This window comes from Candoia aspera, chromosome 6 (assembly GCF_035149785.1).
Source record: "Candoia aspera isolate rCanAsp1 chromosome 6, rCanAsp1.hap2, whole genome shotgun sequence".
Classification (NCBI taxonomy): Eukaryota; Metazoa; Chordata; class Lepidosauria; order Squamata; family Boidae; genus Candoia; species Candoia aspera.
In genome coordinates this window covers 80712470-80732391 of record NC_086158.1, presented here as the reverse complement: position 1 = coordinate 80732391, position 19922 = coordinate 80712470, and the positions used below count along the sequence as shown (strand labels likewise).

The 19922-nt window shown below is 38.4% G+C and overlaps 1 protein-coding gene across 2 annotated transcripts in view; it reads right to left on the bottom strand.

Annotated features, from left to right (window-relative positions):
• SGPL1 (sphingosine-1-phosphate lyase 1) overlaps nucleotides 1-19922 on the bottom strand; it is a 49493-nt gene that overhangs the window by 7467 nt on the left and 22104 nt on the right. For both annotated transcript variants that reach the window (XR_010068232.1, XM_063307519.1), the window contains exons 6-11: nucleotides 15300-15428; nucleotides 4842-4930; nucleotides 4079-4184; nucleotides 3794-3892; nucleotides 1327-1476; nucleotides 461-699 (exon numbers count right to left, since the gene is read on the bottom strand). Coding sequence is in view for 1 of the 2 variants with exons in the window: in XM_063307519.1 (XP_063163589.1) it covers nucleotides 461-699; nucleotides 1327-1476; nucleotides 3794-3892; nucleotides 4079-4184; nucleotides 4842-4930; nucleotides 15300-15428 (812 nt within the window). In the remaining variant the exon portion in view is untranslated. The remainder of the gene's footprint in view (nucleotides 1-460; nucleotides 700-1326; nucleotides 1477-3793; nucleotides 3893-4078; nucleotides 4185-4841; nucleotides 4931-15299; nucleotides 15429-19922) is intronic.

Here is a 19922-nt window from a genome sequence, read left to right as displayed (position 1 = left end):
AGATATTCCAAATCTCATCTTTCTTCTGAATAAGAATCATGCCTTGAAAAAATGGAGAGGGAAGGAGGAGGCATGAAAGGCTAATGAACTGCACACTTCCAACTTCTGTTATTTCAGCCAATATGGCCTCTTCCCTCTGCCAACCACCATCACAGGGCCATGTAAGAGCCATCTTCATCTGTGTGCAAAGGTTTTCCAATAATGCTCTTCCTCCCAAAAAACAGTTGGTTAATGTTACTGTTTGTGCTACATAATTTCTATTCATGCATATCATCTTAGTACATTAATTACTTCGTGTGATCAAAATTGCATGTGAGTATCATATACAGATGATAGCCAAGAGCACACACCTATTTAATGCTTGCAAAGACCACAAGCTGTAAAGAAGCCAAAGAGTGCTGAAATAAGCACCCTGGGAGAGGGAGGGGATGCAGGGGATAAACGGAAACCATGTACATACTCAGATACGATGAACCGTGTAGTTGAGATGATCTTCCTAGTGGCTTCTACATAACCTTCTTCTCCTAAGTACACCATTGTTGCCCAGCAACTTGCAATAAGGCATCCAGGTCTGGAACCAGCAATAGTGGGGGAGGCGTAAACCCCTCCTTGCCAATCAGGAGCAACAAAGAACTGGTGATGTCGATACTTCACATCACTGTACATTATCACAGAGGAGCCCTTTGGAGCATAGCCATACTGCAAAGAAGGGGATCAATGTTCAAATTGCAAAATAATCCTGCACAAAGTCACATAAACAGGTTCAAGCCTCTTTTACAGGAATTCCAAGACTTGCCAAGTTAGTAATTCTCTGCTGATGTATCAAATACAGATATGCTGTTATCATTTTTAATGAAGCCTGGCCATTGCTTGTTTATTAAGAGGTATACAGAATTTCTTTGGAAGAGAAAAGTCATGAAAACAGATGGCGTCTTGCTCAAAAGGTGGAGCATCACACATGCTCTCAATGGTGAACATGGTGAATTCTGAAAAAGTATTGATGTTCAACAGGAATTATTCTCATTGATGTACTTTGGTTTAAGGCTGCAATTTTAAACAAACTGCAATGATATACGGTATATTTTCATTCTTTATTTTTTTCTATTGTGTATTTTATGTATTTTTAAAAAAATTTATGTAAGCCGCCTAGAGTCACGTAAAAGTGAGATGGGCAGCTATATAAATCAAATGAATGAATGAATGGTTTTAAAATGATCCACCAACGATATCTCTGGGAAACAGATAAGAGGAAACCTGCCTGATCTAACTTAGCACAGCTTCAAAGCAACTCTAATCAGAAGCTCAGAGAAATCTCCTTTGACTCACCTTATGTGTATCTGCAGAAATGCTGGTGACACCTTTCACACGGAAATCAAAAGCCTGCTCTAAAGGAAATCCTGCCTTCTCCATGAAGACAATGAGAAAGCCTCCCAGGCAGGCATCCACATGGAAGGGAATATCATATTTCAGTGCAAGCTGTATTGAGATAGGAAAAGAGGTTTGGTCATTTTCTTAAGCCACAGAAGTGAGCTACCAGTAGAGTTTGGAGCTTAATATACATATTCCTTATTTAGGAAAGTTCAGGTATTGTCTACAAAAGGTATTCAATGCACCACCTTAAAATTGTGGATTGCCATGGCTCGGACTTTTGACAATATCTAACAACCCCTTCTGCTGGAAATTACAAAACTGAAATATTCTTTCATATGAATAAAGTCACCTACCAGCAGATCTGCATTAATAGACAGTTCCTTCAAATTTGGGAAAAAGAAAAAAAAACACTTTTCTCATACCTTTTTTTTTCTTCAATGACTAAGTCTGGATTACTCTTACTTCAATTAAACATCAACTATATGGAATACAGTACAGTATAGTATAACTTTATTGATTAGCCAACTGACCATATCAAATATATGGAATACAGGATGTGGTCTGAAGCAGAGGTAGACCACTGGCAGCAGCTGTTACCCAACTACCCATGGATCTTTGGCAGGCCTATCTTGGAATAGCAAAAATTTCAACTGGCATTTTCTATATGCAGGGTATGTCTTCTTATCCCTAAGTTATGGTCTTTCTTCTAAAGTTCAGTCTGATTCCCAAGTCCCGGATACATCTGGAATCCCAACCCAAATATTTGATTTGATCCCTTTGATCAACAGATCAGAAATCCAAACAACAAATAAACCAAAAATGGTATTTAGCACACAAATGTGTACATCCTGCATCCAAACATGATTCTTTTTAAAGCATATGTTCCCATAGACCAGCTTTTCTCAACCTTTTGACCCTGGAGGAACCCTTGAAATATTTTTCAGACCTCGGGAACCCTTGCACATTCAGGCTCAAATATAGGCCAGAAGTTACAAAATTATTATATTCGTTTCAGGGGTAGGCCTGTATATACACACGCATTAAGAGTGTCCTTAAACTAAAAATAAAGAATGAAACTTGCCTCTTTAATGTGAAGTTGCCCGAATTTGAAATAGTTTTTTTACATAAACTGTGATCTCCCAGGGAACCCCTAGTGACCTCTCACAGAACCTGAGGGTTCCATGGAACCCTGGTTGAGAAACCCTGCTATAGACAATTACAGCTGATCAATCAATCAAAGTTTACTAATTAGCCCTTAGGTCATATCAGACAATTACAGCTGATGCACAGACTACCAAATCTAATACTCTTTCTCTTCTACTAAGCACAGTCCTTTCAAATAGAAAAATACCTGACAATGGGTCTGACTCAATACCATAGGATAGCTCTTACCAGAGCAGGATTTGAGCAACTAGATTCTATGGTTAAATACGGACGATTCCACCAAGTGCCTTACCTTGAGAGGACATGTGTTTGTGGAGCATCTGAAGTAGAAGACATTGCACATGTCCTATTTAACTGCCAACTATATGCCCTAGCAAGGGCTCAGTACCTTCAGGTATTAATTGACAGAACCACATACTGGGACTGTGACAAAAGACTGTGTTACTTCCTCCAGGGCACAAATAAATATGTGATCAATAGAACTGTTAAGTCTATAGTTAGGGCCATCCAACTGAGAACGCAATTCATAGAACACACTGGGGTGGCATGTAAAGGTGATGAATTCATTTAAACTCACCTTGTTTCTGTACTTTATTACTCATTTTATTATATCTTGCATTTTTATCTTACAATTTTCTCTCTATTTTACCCTACTGTATTTTATCATATTTTATCTCACCATAGTATATTTTATCTAAGTTTACTGTATTTTAGCTGTTTTATGGTATCATATTTTATATTTTATATCTTATAGTGGCTGATGCCCAACTTTCTGATATGGTCATTTGACTAATCAATAAAGTTATTCATTCATTACTAAGCACAGGTGGACATCCATTCAGTGATTTAGATGTTGCCTGATAGCTGGGGGACATTTTTGGAAGTAAACTGTAAAAGCTCAAGCCACAGCAAAATTAACCATTGCAGGTCACAAAACCCATGAAAGAGTGATGCCCAGACACCCTGCAAAAACATCCCAAGGCCTTATGAATCGCCATCAGACTTGCTTCCTATAATTATTCTGCACATCCTCTTTAAAGATGAACACTCTGTACTTACAGACCTTGCAATGGACAGAGTTAGTGGCTTCTTTTTGTCAGCTATAGGAAGAGGAAAAAACTGAATTAAGAGATCTAGCTTTCTACTGCCAGTAAAGGAGATACAAAATGATCATGATCCCCAGGAGCGCAAACACTGCCCTATGTGCTTTCACTTTAGTAGAGAGCTGCAGCAGCTTTGTATCAAAGCAAAACTTTACCTCTGCTACCTCCTCAATGGGGTCAATGCTCCCATGAGGAAATTGTGGGGCTGAACAGACCATCATGGCTGTGTTCTTGGAAATGGCTTTCTTCATTGCCTGAAAAATTAGGACAAAATCATTAGGAATCAATAAACCCTTTGTACAAATCAAGGCATTAAAGCTGCATCATCTGAAGGACTCCTTCTATGAATTTTTTTCCTTCCTCCACCCACCCACCCCCTCAAGGTTCCATCATTGTGTTCAATACATCTATTGGTATATCTGGAAATGTCAGGAGGATACCTTCACATCCACTTGCATCGATTCAGTCAAAGGAATGTGCACAATCTTAATCCTGAAATAATGGGCAGCCTTGTCAAATGCTGCATGGGCACTTTCTGGCACCAACCTGAAAAACAAGACCGACCCAGAAAATAATACATTTCAGGAAAAACTGGTAGCACTCCATGCCAACCTCCTCTCCTCTCCTCTCCTCCTTTCTTCTCTGAACAAAAATAGACTGACAGGAATGAGACCAACAAAGATGGAGGAGAGGGAAATCTAAATAGATATGCATACCAAATAGACCAACAGCGTGAGTTGAACCTGCAAGATCAGCTATATCTTTCCATCTCTCCTTTAACAATATTACTGACAGAGCAAGTAGACAACTAATACCCCAAATCAAGAGTCACCTTTCCCAGCTTGATCCCCTCCATCCGTGTTGGACAATAATGCCCATTACTGGCTTGTTTTAAATCTTAGTTATATTAATTTACATTAATTAACCGCCCAGAGTCATTGCAATAAAAGAAGGTGGTAAAGAAATATGATATAGATAGATAGATAGATAGATAGATAGATAGATAGATAGATAGATAGATAGATAGATAGATAGATAGTTTCTGTTTTTACCTTCTTGAGGTCATGCCAGAAAAAAGAGCAAGGGAATGTAAGAATAAAAATAAATAAAGAAAGAATAAAAAGAATAAAAATAAAAAGAATAAAACTAGTTCCCATCATAATAAACCCACTATGACAGCCAGAGAGACAAGAGTTAACATACATTTCTGGGTATTTGATCCCTTTTTCATACGCCAAGTCTCTGTAGGCTTTACAGGCCATCAAGATGCTCTCAGTTCCACCAGACGTCATCTATTACAAAGAAAATAAAAATACAGCATATAACCAAATGGTCACACACACATGGGAAAGCCGTAGTAGAACATACTCTTAGTTTTAGTCTGTTTCAAAAATCTTTGTTCTAAACCAGTGTTTCTCAACCTTGGCAACTTTAAGATGTGTGGACTTCAGCTCCCAGAATTCCTCAGCCAGCGTGCTGTTGAAGTCCACACATCTTAAAGTTGCCAAGTTTGAGAAACACTGTTCTAAACTGAGCAGTAAGTGCAGTCTTCTATAGCACCAGTATGGGGTATATGGAATTACTTGATCTTTACATGCTACAGCAATCCTAGTAAATCTCAGCAAATGACATCCTGAGTCCTAAGATCTCTTCTAATTCAAGCTGAGGACGAAGACATGCGTAAAGAGTGCAGTAGAACAACAAAGAATTCCCAGATGGGCTGTTATCACTATACTACAAAGCCTGACTTTTGTTGTGTGGAGGGGGACTTCTCATGTCCTCAAAAGCTCAATTTTTTGAGAAACTTTGAAAACAGTTGAGTTATTGCAAATGTACTTCAGCAGGTAAATATCATTAAAAAACATACTTATCACAGACAATATTTATATAGCTATCTAGGAAGACAACAGCCTAGTATGTTGTTGTTGTTATTTGCCATTGAGTCGTTTACAACTCATGGCGACCCTGTGTATAACAGAATGAAATGCTGTTTGGTCTTGCGCCGTATGCCTGACTGTTCCAATGTTTGCATCCATTGTTGCAGTAATTGTATCAATCCATCACATTGAAGGCCTTCCTCTTTTCCACTGGCCCTCGACTTTACCAAACATGATGTCCTTTTCAAGCGATCGGTCTTTCCTGATGAGGTGCCCAAAGTATGAGAGTTTAAGGCTAGTTATCTTCACCTCCAGGGAACCTTCTGGTTGTATTTCTTCTAAACTGATTTGTTTGTTCTTCTGGCAGTCCAGGTATTTTCAATAATCTTCGCCAACACCACAATTTGAATGCATCAATTCTTCTTCTATCTTCCTTTTTAGTGTCTAACTTTCACAGGCATATGTGGCAATTGAGAAGACCATGGCATGAGTCAGATGCATCTTTGTTTTTAAGCTGACGTCTTTACTTCTAGAAAAAGGGACCTGATACTATAGCACATAGTATATAGTAGAAAAGGGGATCTATCTCTCTCTTTTTTTTTTTGCCAGCTTCTTCACCTACATCCAATTTGGTCCTGCTCTGTTCAGTTTTCAGAGCATTATCCTGCTGACAGACAGACAGATGGACTGAGTCCTGGCCCTTTTACATAATTTCTAACTTTCTGCTGAGTTGGAAAGAATAGTAAGGTAAGGATGGCATGCAGAACATGGCTTCTTGAATTTTTCCAAGATCTTTAATGGAACTCAACTCTGGGTCATGTGACCAGGAAGTAGGGGGATTTAAGCATGGAGCAATTAAGAATGGAGCAATCCTCAAACTACTGACCAACTGAGTCTCCCATAGGGATCCACTGGGGGATTTTTTTTTCTGAATGCTTTTCTCTACAGCCCCACCCCCACCCCACTCCATTTTTGAACTCAATCTTTCTTTTGCTGGCTTCTTCCTCCACTCCAAATTTGGTTCCGTTCAGTTTTTGGAGAATTACGCTACTAATGAACAGACAGGTGGATGGACACTTCCAAAGCTTCTTTATATAGTTTTTCCCAACATTCTTTTGGGCTGGAAAGAATAAAAATGGCACATACTGTAGATACAATTAACTTGTGGTATCTCAAGAGTTTTGTGGCCAGTTAAAAAAAAAAAAAAGCAAGGTAGTTACCCATTTAGCTTTTATTTCATAAAGTGATAAAGTGAAGAGGAAAACCCTGAATGAATTTAAAAACATTTTAAGCAATGTTTTGTTCTTGTTGCCGGACTGATTCAATAGACAAATACTGAGAGCCAGTGAAGTGTAATGGTTAAGAAGCTGGACTGGCATTCAAGAAACCCAGGTTCAAGGACACCCTCAGCCATTCTGCCTCACAGGGCTGTTGATTTGGGGGGAAATGGGAACAGGAAGTGCTATCTGTACAACCGTGAACTCCTGATGAAATAGAGGGATGGGTAGATATAGTAATTAAGAAAATATTTAGATATAAACCATATAGCAGCAGAGGGCAGAGTTCAGTATTTTAAAGCTCAGACTACTCATATTAAGTCACTACTGAATCAAGAAAGAAAAGTCCATTATACTAATTTTATTTGAAGTATCTGGTATTTTTTTTAACCACCTCAGTTGCTGGGCAACAATGTAGGCACATTATTAAGCCAAGGAAATTGCAGAATTGATTCAAAACAGGAATCAAGACTCTTGGTAATACCTAACACTTTCGTTTTGCAAATGACTTGTCACCTACTTGGGACCACATGAATCACTCTCACAAGATATTTCTGCTAATTTTTGCAGTACACTGGGCACCCGGCCAATGCCAGTTGACTCATGAGTAGCTGACAGTTGTTTCAAACACAGATGTCTGATTCCTTCAACTAATACTCAGCTCAAGAGGAAAATTCATTATATAAGCAAAAAAGACAGACAGGAAATCGTTTTAACCAAGCACATCAAAACCCAGTGATAACCCTAAAGAACAGGGTGCTATATAACAGGTTTGCCTTAAGGCTGAATGGTGAGAGATGGTACTGTATATCCTAAAAAGAAGAATAAACAAGCATAGAGAACAAAACTCCCTTTCTCTCTCTCTGGCTGGGTTACATTCAACATCATACAAGATATCCCTTAACAAGAGTTTTCCTTACTTTCTTTCCACCGGTGGTACAAATTTCTAATTCTTGAGGCACTGTGACATATTAGTCATTCTGTTACTAATACAACTGCTATATATATGGAACAATATGAAACTTTCTCTACAAAGATATTCTGTGGAATACTTTCATAATTTTGCTTGCTGCTAAACACTGTTCAGCACTTATTTATATATTTAGAACATTTATATTGCTGCCCATGAGGGGGAAATGAGGAAATGAGAGCTCATTCTGAATGCAAAAATGTAGGGTGGGATGAAATTTGGGGTGGAATGTTATGCTTATAAATGGTTCTGGATTCTCTTTTGGAGAAGGGACGATTTTTGGTCCCCGGAGAGGACGCATGGTTTGGGGGGGCTGGGAGAAGTTCAGTCCAAATGCCTTATATGACAAAACAAAAAACTTGAAACTTGCTTAGTAGCTAATCGGCAGCTACTCCAATAAAAATACAACACATTCACGACCAGGCACCTCATTCTGCAACCTGGCTACCACGTTTCCTGCAGCTTCCAGACCAAGCGCATAGGGAGCCCCGCATAGGTTGCATTTTTTTTTAAATCATGTCCATACGATTTTTTTTTAAATCATTTTTTTAAAAATCATGTTCAAAACAGAGGATTGGGGTAATCTTTGTAACTTCTGCTGGATAAGTTTGCTGAGCACTGAACCTGAACAACAAACTAGAGGATTGGGTACAGACAGAATCAATTCGGGGCAATGAACAGACTGGTTTTTGTCTCCACCTTAAACCACGTCACCTTATTGAAAAGTTTAGCTGCAAGAAGAGGTTGGCTCTATGAGTAGCCTTCAGCTTGATATTGAGGGCAGCCCTCTGGGAGAATGAGTAACACTTTTTGTGGCTCTTTACATCCTTTTTGTGGCTTTCAGAGGCTCTCCTTTAGTCTCTTAGCATTAATATTAAGAATTATATCTTAACCTAAAGGTTCTCATACACATGGGGACTTTGGTAAATCTCCCATTAAGAACTGTAGAGGATAAAACATCAAGCTGGCTCTGAAAAAGGCTTACACCTAAAATAGATATATTTTAGTGTTTTAATTTTACAGTATAATATTGTCTCAGCAATCCCAGCTTTTAGTTATCTTTTATCTCTTGTAAATTTCAGTAGAATTATTGAAAAGGGTGCTATTTTTCTTGCTTGTATTTTATGCTGGTCTATGACTGAAATAAAGGTTTGAACTGAATATAATGACCAAAGGCTAAACTAAAGCTTATGGGAAGCAACTATATAATTATAATACCTTTATAGGTAAAACATAACTAAGAACGGTCACAAATATAACAAAATTCAACAGCTTTGTGAGCTGAGCTCCATAAATACTATTCAGTAAGAGCGAAAGAGCAAAACTATATTGATCTATTTCCATATGTGAGTAATTTTGGAAAGCTTCATTCCCCATCAAAACTCAGATGAAAATCACACGATTTTTGTTAGCAGAGCATTACTTTGTTCCCCTCCTCCTCTTCTCTCTTGTTTTTTAGGCATGGTTAAAACAAGACAACATGACATTCCTAATCTTAAGAAGTTATCTTTTTGCACAAAGTAATAATCAGAATCGATGTTACTTTATACATTATCAGCAGAAGAACCCCCGCCATTGTGACAATACTGACAGGAAACAATATGTCGCTAAAGACATTCCATTAACCCAATGCTGACATTCCTCTCCTAACAATGGAGTGAAGTGTTGGATCACTGCAGTATTGTGTGCATGTTGAAAGACAAAGGCAGGCTTTATTTGAAAGGAGAAAAAATAAAAGGCATTTCCCATCTACAGCAGAGTTAGCATGTCATGCACAATGAAATCCTGTTTTGTCCTGTTGTGTTTAAGAAAACAACTTGACTGGTATCCTTTATACTAGCCTTTTCCAGGGGGCCTCCTCAGATGTTTTATACTATGGTGCCCATAAGCTCCAGTGGGCATAATTGACGGCTCGGGATAGTGGAAGTTATCTCTGCTGGAGCAGAACCCTTGTCAGAGGAAATTTGTCACAAAGAGTCACCTGTGGTTTAGGCCATAACTCCAGCTATCCCGAGCCATCACCCAACACAAGTTCTGCTATAAATGTACAATTGAAAACAGGGTCCAAGACGAGAGTACCAAAAATTGGAGGATGAGAGAAAAAGACAATGAAAAGAACAGGATCTTCTGGACTGGACATAAGCATGTAATCCTTAAGGTTACATATTTATTTTTATCTTATTTTTATCGATTTTGTTGTGATTTCTTTGATAGTGGTGAGCTGCCCAGTCGTTGAGAGTCAGGCAAGTTTAATTATATTTATTTATTTTCTATTCCGTCCTTATTATTATTATTATTATTATGGCACATTCGTGACCGCAGCATAGATGCGCTATACCAGCAGAACTGAGTAAGACTTTGATCTGAACTTTTCATAAAAAATGCACTTCTCCTTCGGCACTGACAAACTTTTAATCTGTATTCACTATTTTGCTCACTCCAGGATATTTTATACTGAAAGTTCATCGTTTAGCTGTAGGATAGGAATACGAACACGAATGAGAGTTCTCCTGGGACTGAATCTTGCTAATCTTTGCCTGTTCATTCAGTCTGGGCTCTTTCACAAAGGAATTGCTCAGTGAGAGATAATGTGTTTATATTACAAGACGTTATTAATAACAAGACAAGGGTAACATCTCTTGAGTCTCTTAGTACACAGTGCTCTTCTACATTTAATTGGTTTCAGCATGTTCACATAAATAGTGCAGCAATAAAAGGGTTAGAAAAACAAGACAATATTGAGAAGTTTGACCCGATTTGAAAACCTTGTAATATGCAATACTGATCATTTGTTAGGCACGATTTATAAATTACGAGTGAAGAATCCGAACAAATCAAAGATGGTATGATTAAATGGATGCAGAATACGATGCAACACTGGGAATTTCAATGGAAGAATATCATATTTATTTTGAACACAATACTTGGAGAGAATTGGCATGAGATGCTTTAGCAGTCCAGTCTTGATTGCCAAAATGAATAATTCTTTCTCTTTAACATGTTGGGAATGTAACAAGCCGATTGGATCCTTCAATGATAATGCTGTAACACCCAACGATATTGGAAAATGATTCACTGTAGAATGGACCAATTTTGAAAAATGCAGTCCCATTGCATCCTTTAATATTTTTATTAAACTTTACTAAACCATATATCCCTTCAAAATATACTGAATTGGCACTGTATATGTTAGCAGATGCAAGGATTTTATACATAGTCTATGAGTTCTAGTCCTGCCCTGGGCATGAAAGCCAGCTGGGTGACTTTGGGCAAGTCCCTCCTCTCAGCCCAACCCACGTCACAGGGTTGCTGTTGTGGGGAAAATAGGAGGAAGAAGGAGTATTAGGTATGTTAGCCACCTTGACTTATTTATAAAAATAATAAAGGCAGGATAAAAATTAAACATACATACATACATACATACATAACAGAACTGTTGGTTATCTGCCGATATTTCTTGTAGCTGATTTTCTTATCTGTAGTACCTATTTCTTATATTCTTTCAAAATATGTAATCAATGAAAAAAATATTTAATGAGCATCAAAGCTGTAAGATGTTGGCTCAATGGGTTTTGATGTTTGATAGAGAACAATCGTTTTCAACTGCAATCAATACAAATTTGCAAAATTGGAATCAAGAATTTAAATTATAAGGGCGGCTTGCAGCTTTGTCTCCTAAGCAATTTAGTTCACCCATTATGCTATGGGCATACTACAGGAAAACTGACACACCTTGCCAGCTTAGACAAAGGCCTAACATCAACCCTCAGACAGAACAAGACAGAAATCTGGGTTCTTCAAATTTCCTGAGAAGCAGGAACGAGTTTCAAGGGAAACACCTTGTCCTAACACTAATGCATATTTAAATATTGCACCTTCCAAAGGGTGGCATTGCTGAAGCACTATTAGGTAAACATGCTGCAAACAGAAACTACTTGTGCTAGAAACAACATTCCTGGAACAGCTGCAGATGAAATGGTAAGCAATTGCTCTGCATAAATATGGTTATTGCTCAGTGCACAAAATGAAAGATGTTTCTTGCTCCAAGCACTGAAGAAAGATCTACCGTCTATGAATTTCAGCCAGGTTATTGGGGCAGATCATTTAGCTTGATCCTGGTTGACAGGTATCTTGAAGTATAAATAGGACATATGGATGATGCATCTGTCAGCCCCACTAGGTAGACCAGACCAAGAAATCAAATGAATAGGAAGTCTAAAACTATTTTTATTGAGATTGTCTATAATAACAGAAACTTGCAAGTCCCTCCTCCTCCTCCTCGCCCTCGCCCTCCTCCTCCTCCTCCTCAGCAGCCAGCGTCTCCCTCAGGCATTTCCAAATGTTACTCTGTTTCTCTGGATTTTAAAAAAAGTTTCATCCCCTTTTGCCTAGGTAACCATTCTTGCATATTTCCATCGAGGTCATCTTCCTCGCACTCCATAGCACCTCACCACTCTTTCCCCTCTTCCCTGCATAGCCTATCTTCCCTTGGTCACTACCATGCTTGACTTCAAGCATGGTATACCTGCCCAGCCTATCCAGCCCTCTCCCCCAACTTCCCCATGTCTTCTTTTCTTAATGTTGCCCCAACAGACTACGAACACCCTTCAAAAGTCCCAAAAAGTTATGTTTCTGAAAGTTATCTAAAAAAAAGTAAGTGGCATCAAAAATGGAAGAGCACAAAATTTAGTTGAAGTATCTTTCTGGAAGGAGATAGATCAATAGGGATGATTATACTGAATGCATAATGTGGTTTTTCAAAGCTTTCCATGATTTATCACTGATATACCATGTCAATTTCCCATTTTAATTAACACCTTCCACACCCATCTCCTAAATTTCAAAAAATGCATATAAAGTCAAGCTACCCACATGATGGCATTTAGTTTGGCTAATCCAAGGGGATTAGTCCCTTAGCTACCCACCATAAGGCCCCTGCATCCTTTGTAGGTAAAGGTAAAGGTTTCCCTTGACGTAAAGTCCAGTCGTGTCCGACTCTCGGGGGTAGTGCTCATCTCCGTTTCAAAGCCGAAGAGCCGGCGTTTGTCCGTAGACACTTCCGTGGTCATGTGGCCGGCATGACGACACGGAACGCCGTTACCTTCCCGCCGAAGCGGTACCTATTGATCTACTCACATTTGCATGTTTTCGAACTGCTAGGTTGGCAGGAGCTGGGACTAGCAACGGGAGCTCACCCCGTCGCACGGATTCGAACCGCCAACCTTCTGATCGGCAAGCTCAGCAGCGCAGCGGTTTAACCCGCAGTGCCACCGCGTCCCATCCTTTGTCATCACGTCCAAAATGCCCTGAATTACTCAGTCACCCATACATTGTAATTTTTTTTCTTCTAAGATTACTTGAAAAAGCGACAAACTGTTTAACACATGTTCCATTTCCAAATCGTCTTTCCCTTCTTGGCTTACTACTTTCTGTTCGTAAGTATCTTACATTGGTTTGGATCTGAAGTTCTGAATGAGGATCTCTGGCAAATTCAAGGGAAACTCATTTTCCTATCTGCTTAATTATCTGGATTCATCTTACTAAGTTTGAAATAAGGAGAGAGACTGGAGGGTTTTTGCATTGTCGTTTCTCCCAGTTTATAATCCTATATCTAATAAAGCAACTGAGGTGCAGCATATCTGCACATTCTTCCACAGAGGAACCCTTTCCCAGGAGCCATTCAGTGGCCAAAGAAGGGAGGAAGGGGTTTGTCTAAGAGGAGAGGAAAGCCATCCAGCTCTGCCATTTAGTTTGGTGTAGCGGTTAAGACACTGGGCTAGAAACCAGGAGACTGTGAGTTCTAGTCCTGCCTTAGGCACAAAGCCAGCTGGGTGACCTTGGGCCAGCCACTCTCCCTCAGCCCTAGGAAGAAGGAGGCAATGGCAAACCACTTCTGAAATCTTGCCAAGAAAATCTTGCTAGCAAAACCACAGGGACCTGTCCAGGCAGTCACCAGGAGTCAACACTGACTCAAAGGCATGCACACACAAACACACACACACACACACAGAAATCATCTCAGAGGAAATGTGGACCACCATAGAAAGGTTTGCTGAAACCTGATATACAGTGAAGCACAGAATAATTACCAACAGAAAGAATGTATTAAGTGTTACACACGAGGATTTACTACGTAAGGTAAGTTACTTATTGTGGTATTCCCAAGGAAAGCTGAGAACTGTGCTAGGTAAAAAGTGCTCCTTCCTAAGGAACACTTGCCTCTTCTATCCCTTACAAAATTATAAAATTCCAAAGTTCCCCAGAAAAAAAGGAATAATTGTCATACCCCTCTAAGTCAACAATGCAGATGGCTGGACTACTTTCAGAATGCCTACCTAACTGACTGTAAAGAACACAGAGGAGCTGAAGAATGTATTAAAAGACAAAATCAGAACACTGATTTTCACACTGAGAATGTTCAGAACCAAGAGAAACAATACTTTATTTCCATGTTAGTTAGTAGTGTAAAACTATCCTGTGTAAATAATGCTAAAATGTTTGGCAACAAAGAAGTAAGCAACAACATTACATATTAGAATCTGGGGTATTTGAAATCAATCAATTTCACAGTGTGGTTAGAATGGCTTAAATCAGTTAAGCAACAGTCACAAAGATCTTGATGATCTACTTCCTACTGAAATGATTATCCCAATTCCATAAAACCTTCCAACATCCTGAGAGATTTACCACATACAACTTCCTCTGCTCTCCTAATACAGACAGAAAAAGCCTGTTTGAACCTTGATTCCCCTTTCTTCAAAACACTAGACATCCACAACTATTATACTGATTTTAAGAATGGCAGAGAGGTTTTTTGCAAGCAAGGTACAATCAGTATATTGATCTCTACTCAGCTATGGCACTAAGTTAGAGCCAGTTTGGTGTAGTGGTGAAGGCATCAGGCTAGAAAGGGAGAGACTGTGAGTTCTAGTCCCACCTTAGGCAGAAAGCCAGCTGGGTCACCTGGGGCCAGTCACTCTCTCTCAGCCCTAGGAAGGAGGCAATGGCAAACCACTTCTGAAAATGCTGGCAAAGAAAACTGCAGGGACTTGTCCAAGCAGCTGCCAAGAGTCAACACTGACTGGAAGGCACCAAAAAAAAAAAAGAGAGAGACACTAACTAGCTCAGCATTTTGCAGGTTGGAAGAGACAACAAGTAACATTCCTGCATATCCACCGCAATCAAGCTACCCTTATGCCTTGGAAATTTTTTGCAAATTCTTTAGTTGCCGCAGTACAGGTTGCACAAAAGTATGGTGCACAACCAGTTTGTTAAAGAACTAGTAGTACTGTAGTACAAAAACGACAGGTTTCTGTAGTGCCTAGCATGATGCGTTATATGGTGAATTCATTCATTCAGCCAAAACAATTCAGGATACAAAAGCCAACATTTTTCCAGGTTACTTTGAAAACAAGGCTCTGGAAAATATACAAATGTCTCTAATGGATCACTTAAAATGTAAATGTAAATACACACTGTAGTGGCCCTAAAGATAAGCAGACAAGGCTACTTTGGAAAAACATACGCTGTTACTTACCGTTCCACATGAATTAGGTCCACCATGAAAAAGCGTGCAAGCCATTCTTACAACTTCCGCTTCCATCTTCCTCACACCTGGGAAGACATCTGGATGAAGTGGATTACTCCATGCAAATTCTTCATAAACCTTGAAGTAAGAATAATAGTCCCTTGAAACTATGATACCACCTGCGTTCCTTCCTTCCATAACTCCTTCCCCTTCATAAAGCTGATGACATATACCAATGATACATCATTGTATAAAAGTTCTCTTAAAGGTTAAAACACAATGTAAATTTCAATCCTTTCAGCCACATATTTTCCCATTGTTCCATCTGTATATTATAACCAAAGTTTTTGGGCCATTTTATCATTCATTCTTTCACTTGTTCTTCTTCTGTGTCATGTTTCAACAAGTTTATACGTATTAGCCACAACATGTTCACAGTTAGTATAGAACTCTGTTTCAAATTCAGTCCTACATTGCTCAAAACCGTAATACCTTTTATCCACTTTAAATCTTTCTAACAATTGCATGCAAGAAAACCATTGTCAAGGTTCCTATTCTACTGTTAAATTTTCTCTAGATTTTATTTTACAATCCCCTTGAGAAAATTACAGTACATCACGGTAAATTAACCATTTATATTTACTTATCATTTCTCATCTATAAAATGCTTCTTGTGCTGAAAGCCACAAAGATGTTTCCAGGCAGAACCTAAATCTATATTATTCCATACTCTAAGACTAGCCTGCCTGATATAATGATTTTTAAAATCTACATTCACCTACATTTATCTTGTATCTTCATATTTTGTTAACATTTTTGTCTCATGTTTATTAATCTTGAAACCTGCTAATGGCCCTGGGTCCTTTAATTTACTCGTTAAAAGTTCAAACAAAAGAGGGGACAGTGGGCGACCTTGTTTTGTTCCTTTTTGTATCTCATGTGGTTTGGTTAAGACTCCATTAACAATTATTTGTGCTGTCTGTGAAGCATAAATTGATTTCACCCATTTTATACAATTTTCCCCAAAATTCATATCTTCCAAAACTTTAAACAAAAAAGTCCAGTTCACATTGTCAAAAGCCTTCTCTGCATCTAAAAAGATCAATGCAGCTTGTTTTTCATTATGTCGGTCCAAATATTCCAAAATGTCCAACACGGTTCTAACATTATCTTTCAGCCGTCTTTTAGGTAAAAACCCACATTGATTCTCATGAATAAATTCTTGAAAAATTGTTTTCAATCATCGTAAGTTGTTCAGCTGAAACAGCTGTAAACAACTTATGATGATTATTCAGTAATGATATTGGTCTGTAATTTCTTACTGAAATCAAAACTTGTCCCTCTTTAGGTATCAGTGTTATATTAGCCTCTTTCCAAGCCTCTGGCATCTTTCCTTCCTGTAGAACAGAATTTATCATATTTTGCAAAGGTTGTAAAAGTTCATCCTCAATGCACTTACAATACAAACTTGACAGATCTGGTCCAGACACCTTTCCTGGTTTACTTTTTTGAATTGCTTCTGAAATTTCCCTTATTGTTATAGGTCCATTCATAATTTGTCTTTGTTCTTCTGCAATACTCAGTAAATTTTATTTTCTAAGATATTCACCTATTTTCTACAGGGGAATACCATGTCCTTTATACAAATTAGAATAATAGTGATAAAATGGTTTTTGTATGGCCACATTATCTGTTAATGTAGTATATCCCTCTTGTAGCTTCAGTGTCATTTTCTTTTCTCTTTCTCTTCACAATTCATAAGCCAGCCATTTCCCTGGTTTATTCGCAAATTCAAAATTTCTTTGCTTTGCATAATTCAATTTTATTTCCATTTCTCTTACTGTTAACACAGATAACTGATGCTGTTAAATCTTAGTTTGTTGGGGCATACTTGTATTCCCTGTGGAGTTCCTTAACTCTTCTTTTCTTTTTATTGCATCCAAAATAATTTGTATTTTCTCTTGCCTCTTCTTCTTAAGTTCAGAATAATATTGTAACCAATAAGCTCTAATAAAGGCTTTACTTGCATCTCAAACCATTCTCAAATCAGTACCTTTATTTAAATTATTTTCAAAAAGTTCTTTTAATTTCTTTTTACAATCCTCACCAATTTCATCTTTCTGTAACAATGCTTCATTTAGGCTTCATCTGAAAGAACTTGATTTTCTTTTATAAATCAGACTCACTAGGTTATGATTTGAAAATATCTTTGGTAAAATCTCAACTTTGGAAATTTTAGTAGCCGAGTCACTTGAAATCCAAATCATATCTATTCTTGAAAGAGATCTGTGTCTTTCTGAAAAACATGTATACTTTCTTGAAATACCATTCTCCTGACTGCATAAATCAACCAATGCTAAACTGTCCATGAAATAAAACTTCCCGCCTAGGCATGCACTTCCCGCCTAGGCATGCACCCCTCCCCCGGTACCAGCAGATGGCCTGAACGGTGTCTGCCTGTTGATCTTGGCAGGGGTATCTAACCCAAACAATGTAATTCACACTCCAATCTCGCTCCCCCTCCCTGCTGGCAACTCACAGTCTGCTGACACAGGTTTCTGGATTTCTTCAAAATGGAAGTGAGTTCAATCAGATGTTGTATTGACATTTGATCGAGGAGTCTGACAACAATTATCAGTATTATCCGCTTTCAATCTTGTACTAAAATGTTGCTGCAAGACTTGATCTTTTGTCTTCTTTCTAACAAAATGCACCAGAACATCCCTGGGAACAATCCTCAATCTGGCATATCTGGAATTTATCCTATAAATCTTACCAATTTCTGACTCCTCATCTTGCTCTTCCAGATCCAAAAACTTTGCCAAAACATTAATATTTTCACCTGGAACCTCTGGAATAGTTCTAAATCTCAAACAGAATTCTTTTTCTCTTAATTCCAGTAAAGCCAAATTATCTGATTCTCTTTCCAACTCTCTGCCTTGAGCTTCTGACTTACTGTACTCTCTAAAATTTCCACTCTTATCATTAATTTGTTTTATTTCTCCACATATTTTTAACACATTTTTTCATCTCCTCTCTTAACTTTACAAATCTTCAAAAGCATCCATTTTATTTCCCATTTCATCAAATTTAACTGCCATTTGTTCAAAAAATTTCTGAAGTATACAGTATCTTGTGTAATTGCAGGTTGTTCTAGCTAGCCCCTCTCCTGCCATTTTTCTAGTAGTCATTTCTAATCCAAAAACAAAAATGTCCCAAGCAGGCAAACGAAAAAGACAAGCCTCTTTCCTTTTTCTTTCCTTATTATATTCTTGTTTCATTTCAGCCACAAAAAGCATCACATCTCCATGGCAACTAAACATGGCAGGCTGATTCTTTATCTTTTGTTATGCAGAATCCACCAATAACATGCACTCTTTAAAAACAGACAGCAAATATTCCCACGCTGGACTATTCTCTTTAACTGGCTTGTGAAGAATTATATCAAAAAACTTTAATCAAAAGTAAAAATGGTAAAAATAAAAATAGAAAAATAAGAAAACAACAGGATTGTCCCTTTATCCATTTTAAACTTTCTTAGATCTTCTCTTAATTAAGATTTTTGCAAATAATTCCTGAGTCTTTAAATCAAAGTCTCTCTTTGGTTTAACTCACCACAAGGAGTCTTATCTTTACCACAGAGGAAATTGCTCTTCATTGGTAATTAATTACTTCCCAAGGTGATTAAGAGGTGGGGAAAGCAAGGCTTTCATGTCTGTTACTGGCTCCGCCAGAGTTAGGAGCATAGCTGGAATTCCAGAGGTCCCAGCAGCTCAACTCCCGATCTAACCGCAAAAATTTTTCCTTTTCTGCAGTTTAATCAGAAGGAATCGCCATCTGCAACCCACATAGTCTATCTCACAATCTCCCTTTGATCCAGGGAGATAAGCGCTGACCAGAATCCGCCTCCCAGCTGGAGTTCTCAGCAGCAGCAGCTCTCTGCACTTCGGCGAGCATCAGCCTGCCATTCTTCCCCACTGGAAGCTCCAAATATGAAACTGAATCTTAATAAAATGGTCATTTATGATACTGCTCTCTGGATCTTTACATTGCAATCATGTTCTCCACTTCCTTTGTCAGGCTATTATAAAAATAACACACTATTACTTAATCATTTTAGGATGGGGGAAAGCAACAACCCTTCAGAGATTGTTGGACAGCAAGACTCATCTGATGGGACTGATGGAGTCCAACAGCATCTGTATGGCTGCAGTTCCTCATCCTTAACCCTAGATTTTGTGCAGGGTTCATTAGTTTAAGCCAGTGTTTCTCAACTCGGCAACTTTAAGATGTGTGGACTTCAACTCCCAGAATTCCCCAGCCAGTCATGAATTCTGGGGGTTGAAGTCCACACATCTTAAAGTAGCCAAGGTTGAGAAACACTGATTTAAGTAACCTGAAGATATGAAGCATTAATAAAAAAAATTAAAGGGCACAAAAATATGTGAAGTCCCTTACTAGTTCCCATACTGTCTTCAGGAAGAGAGAATTATTTTTTGTTATTCCACAACATACCCCCCCCCAAAAAAACCCTCTTGTGGCTCTTCTCTGGATACCACTGGCTTCAGTTTAAGCCCAACTAAAAAGAAAGTAGAGAAAATAGAGGACTGGAATGCTTCAAATAACAGCATA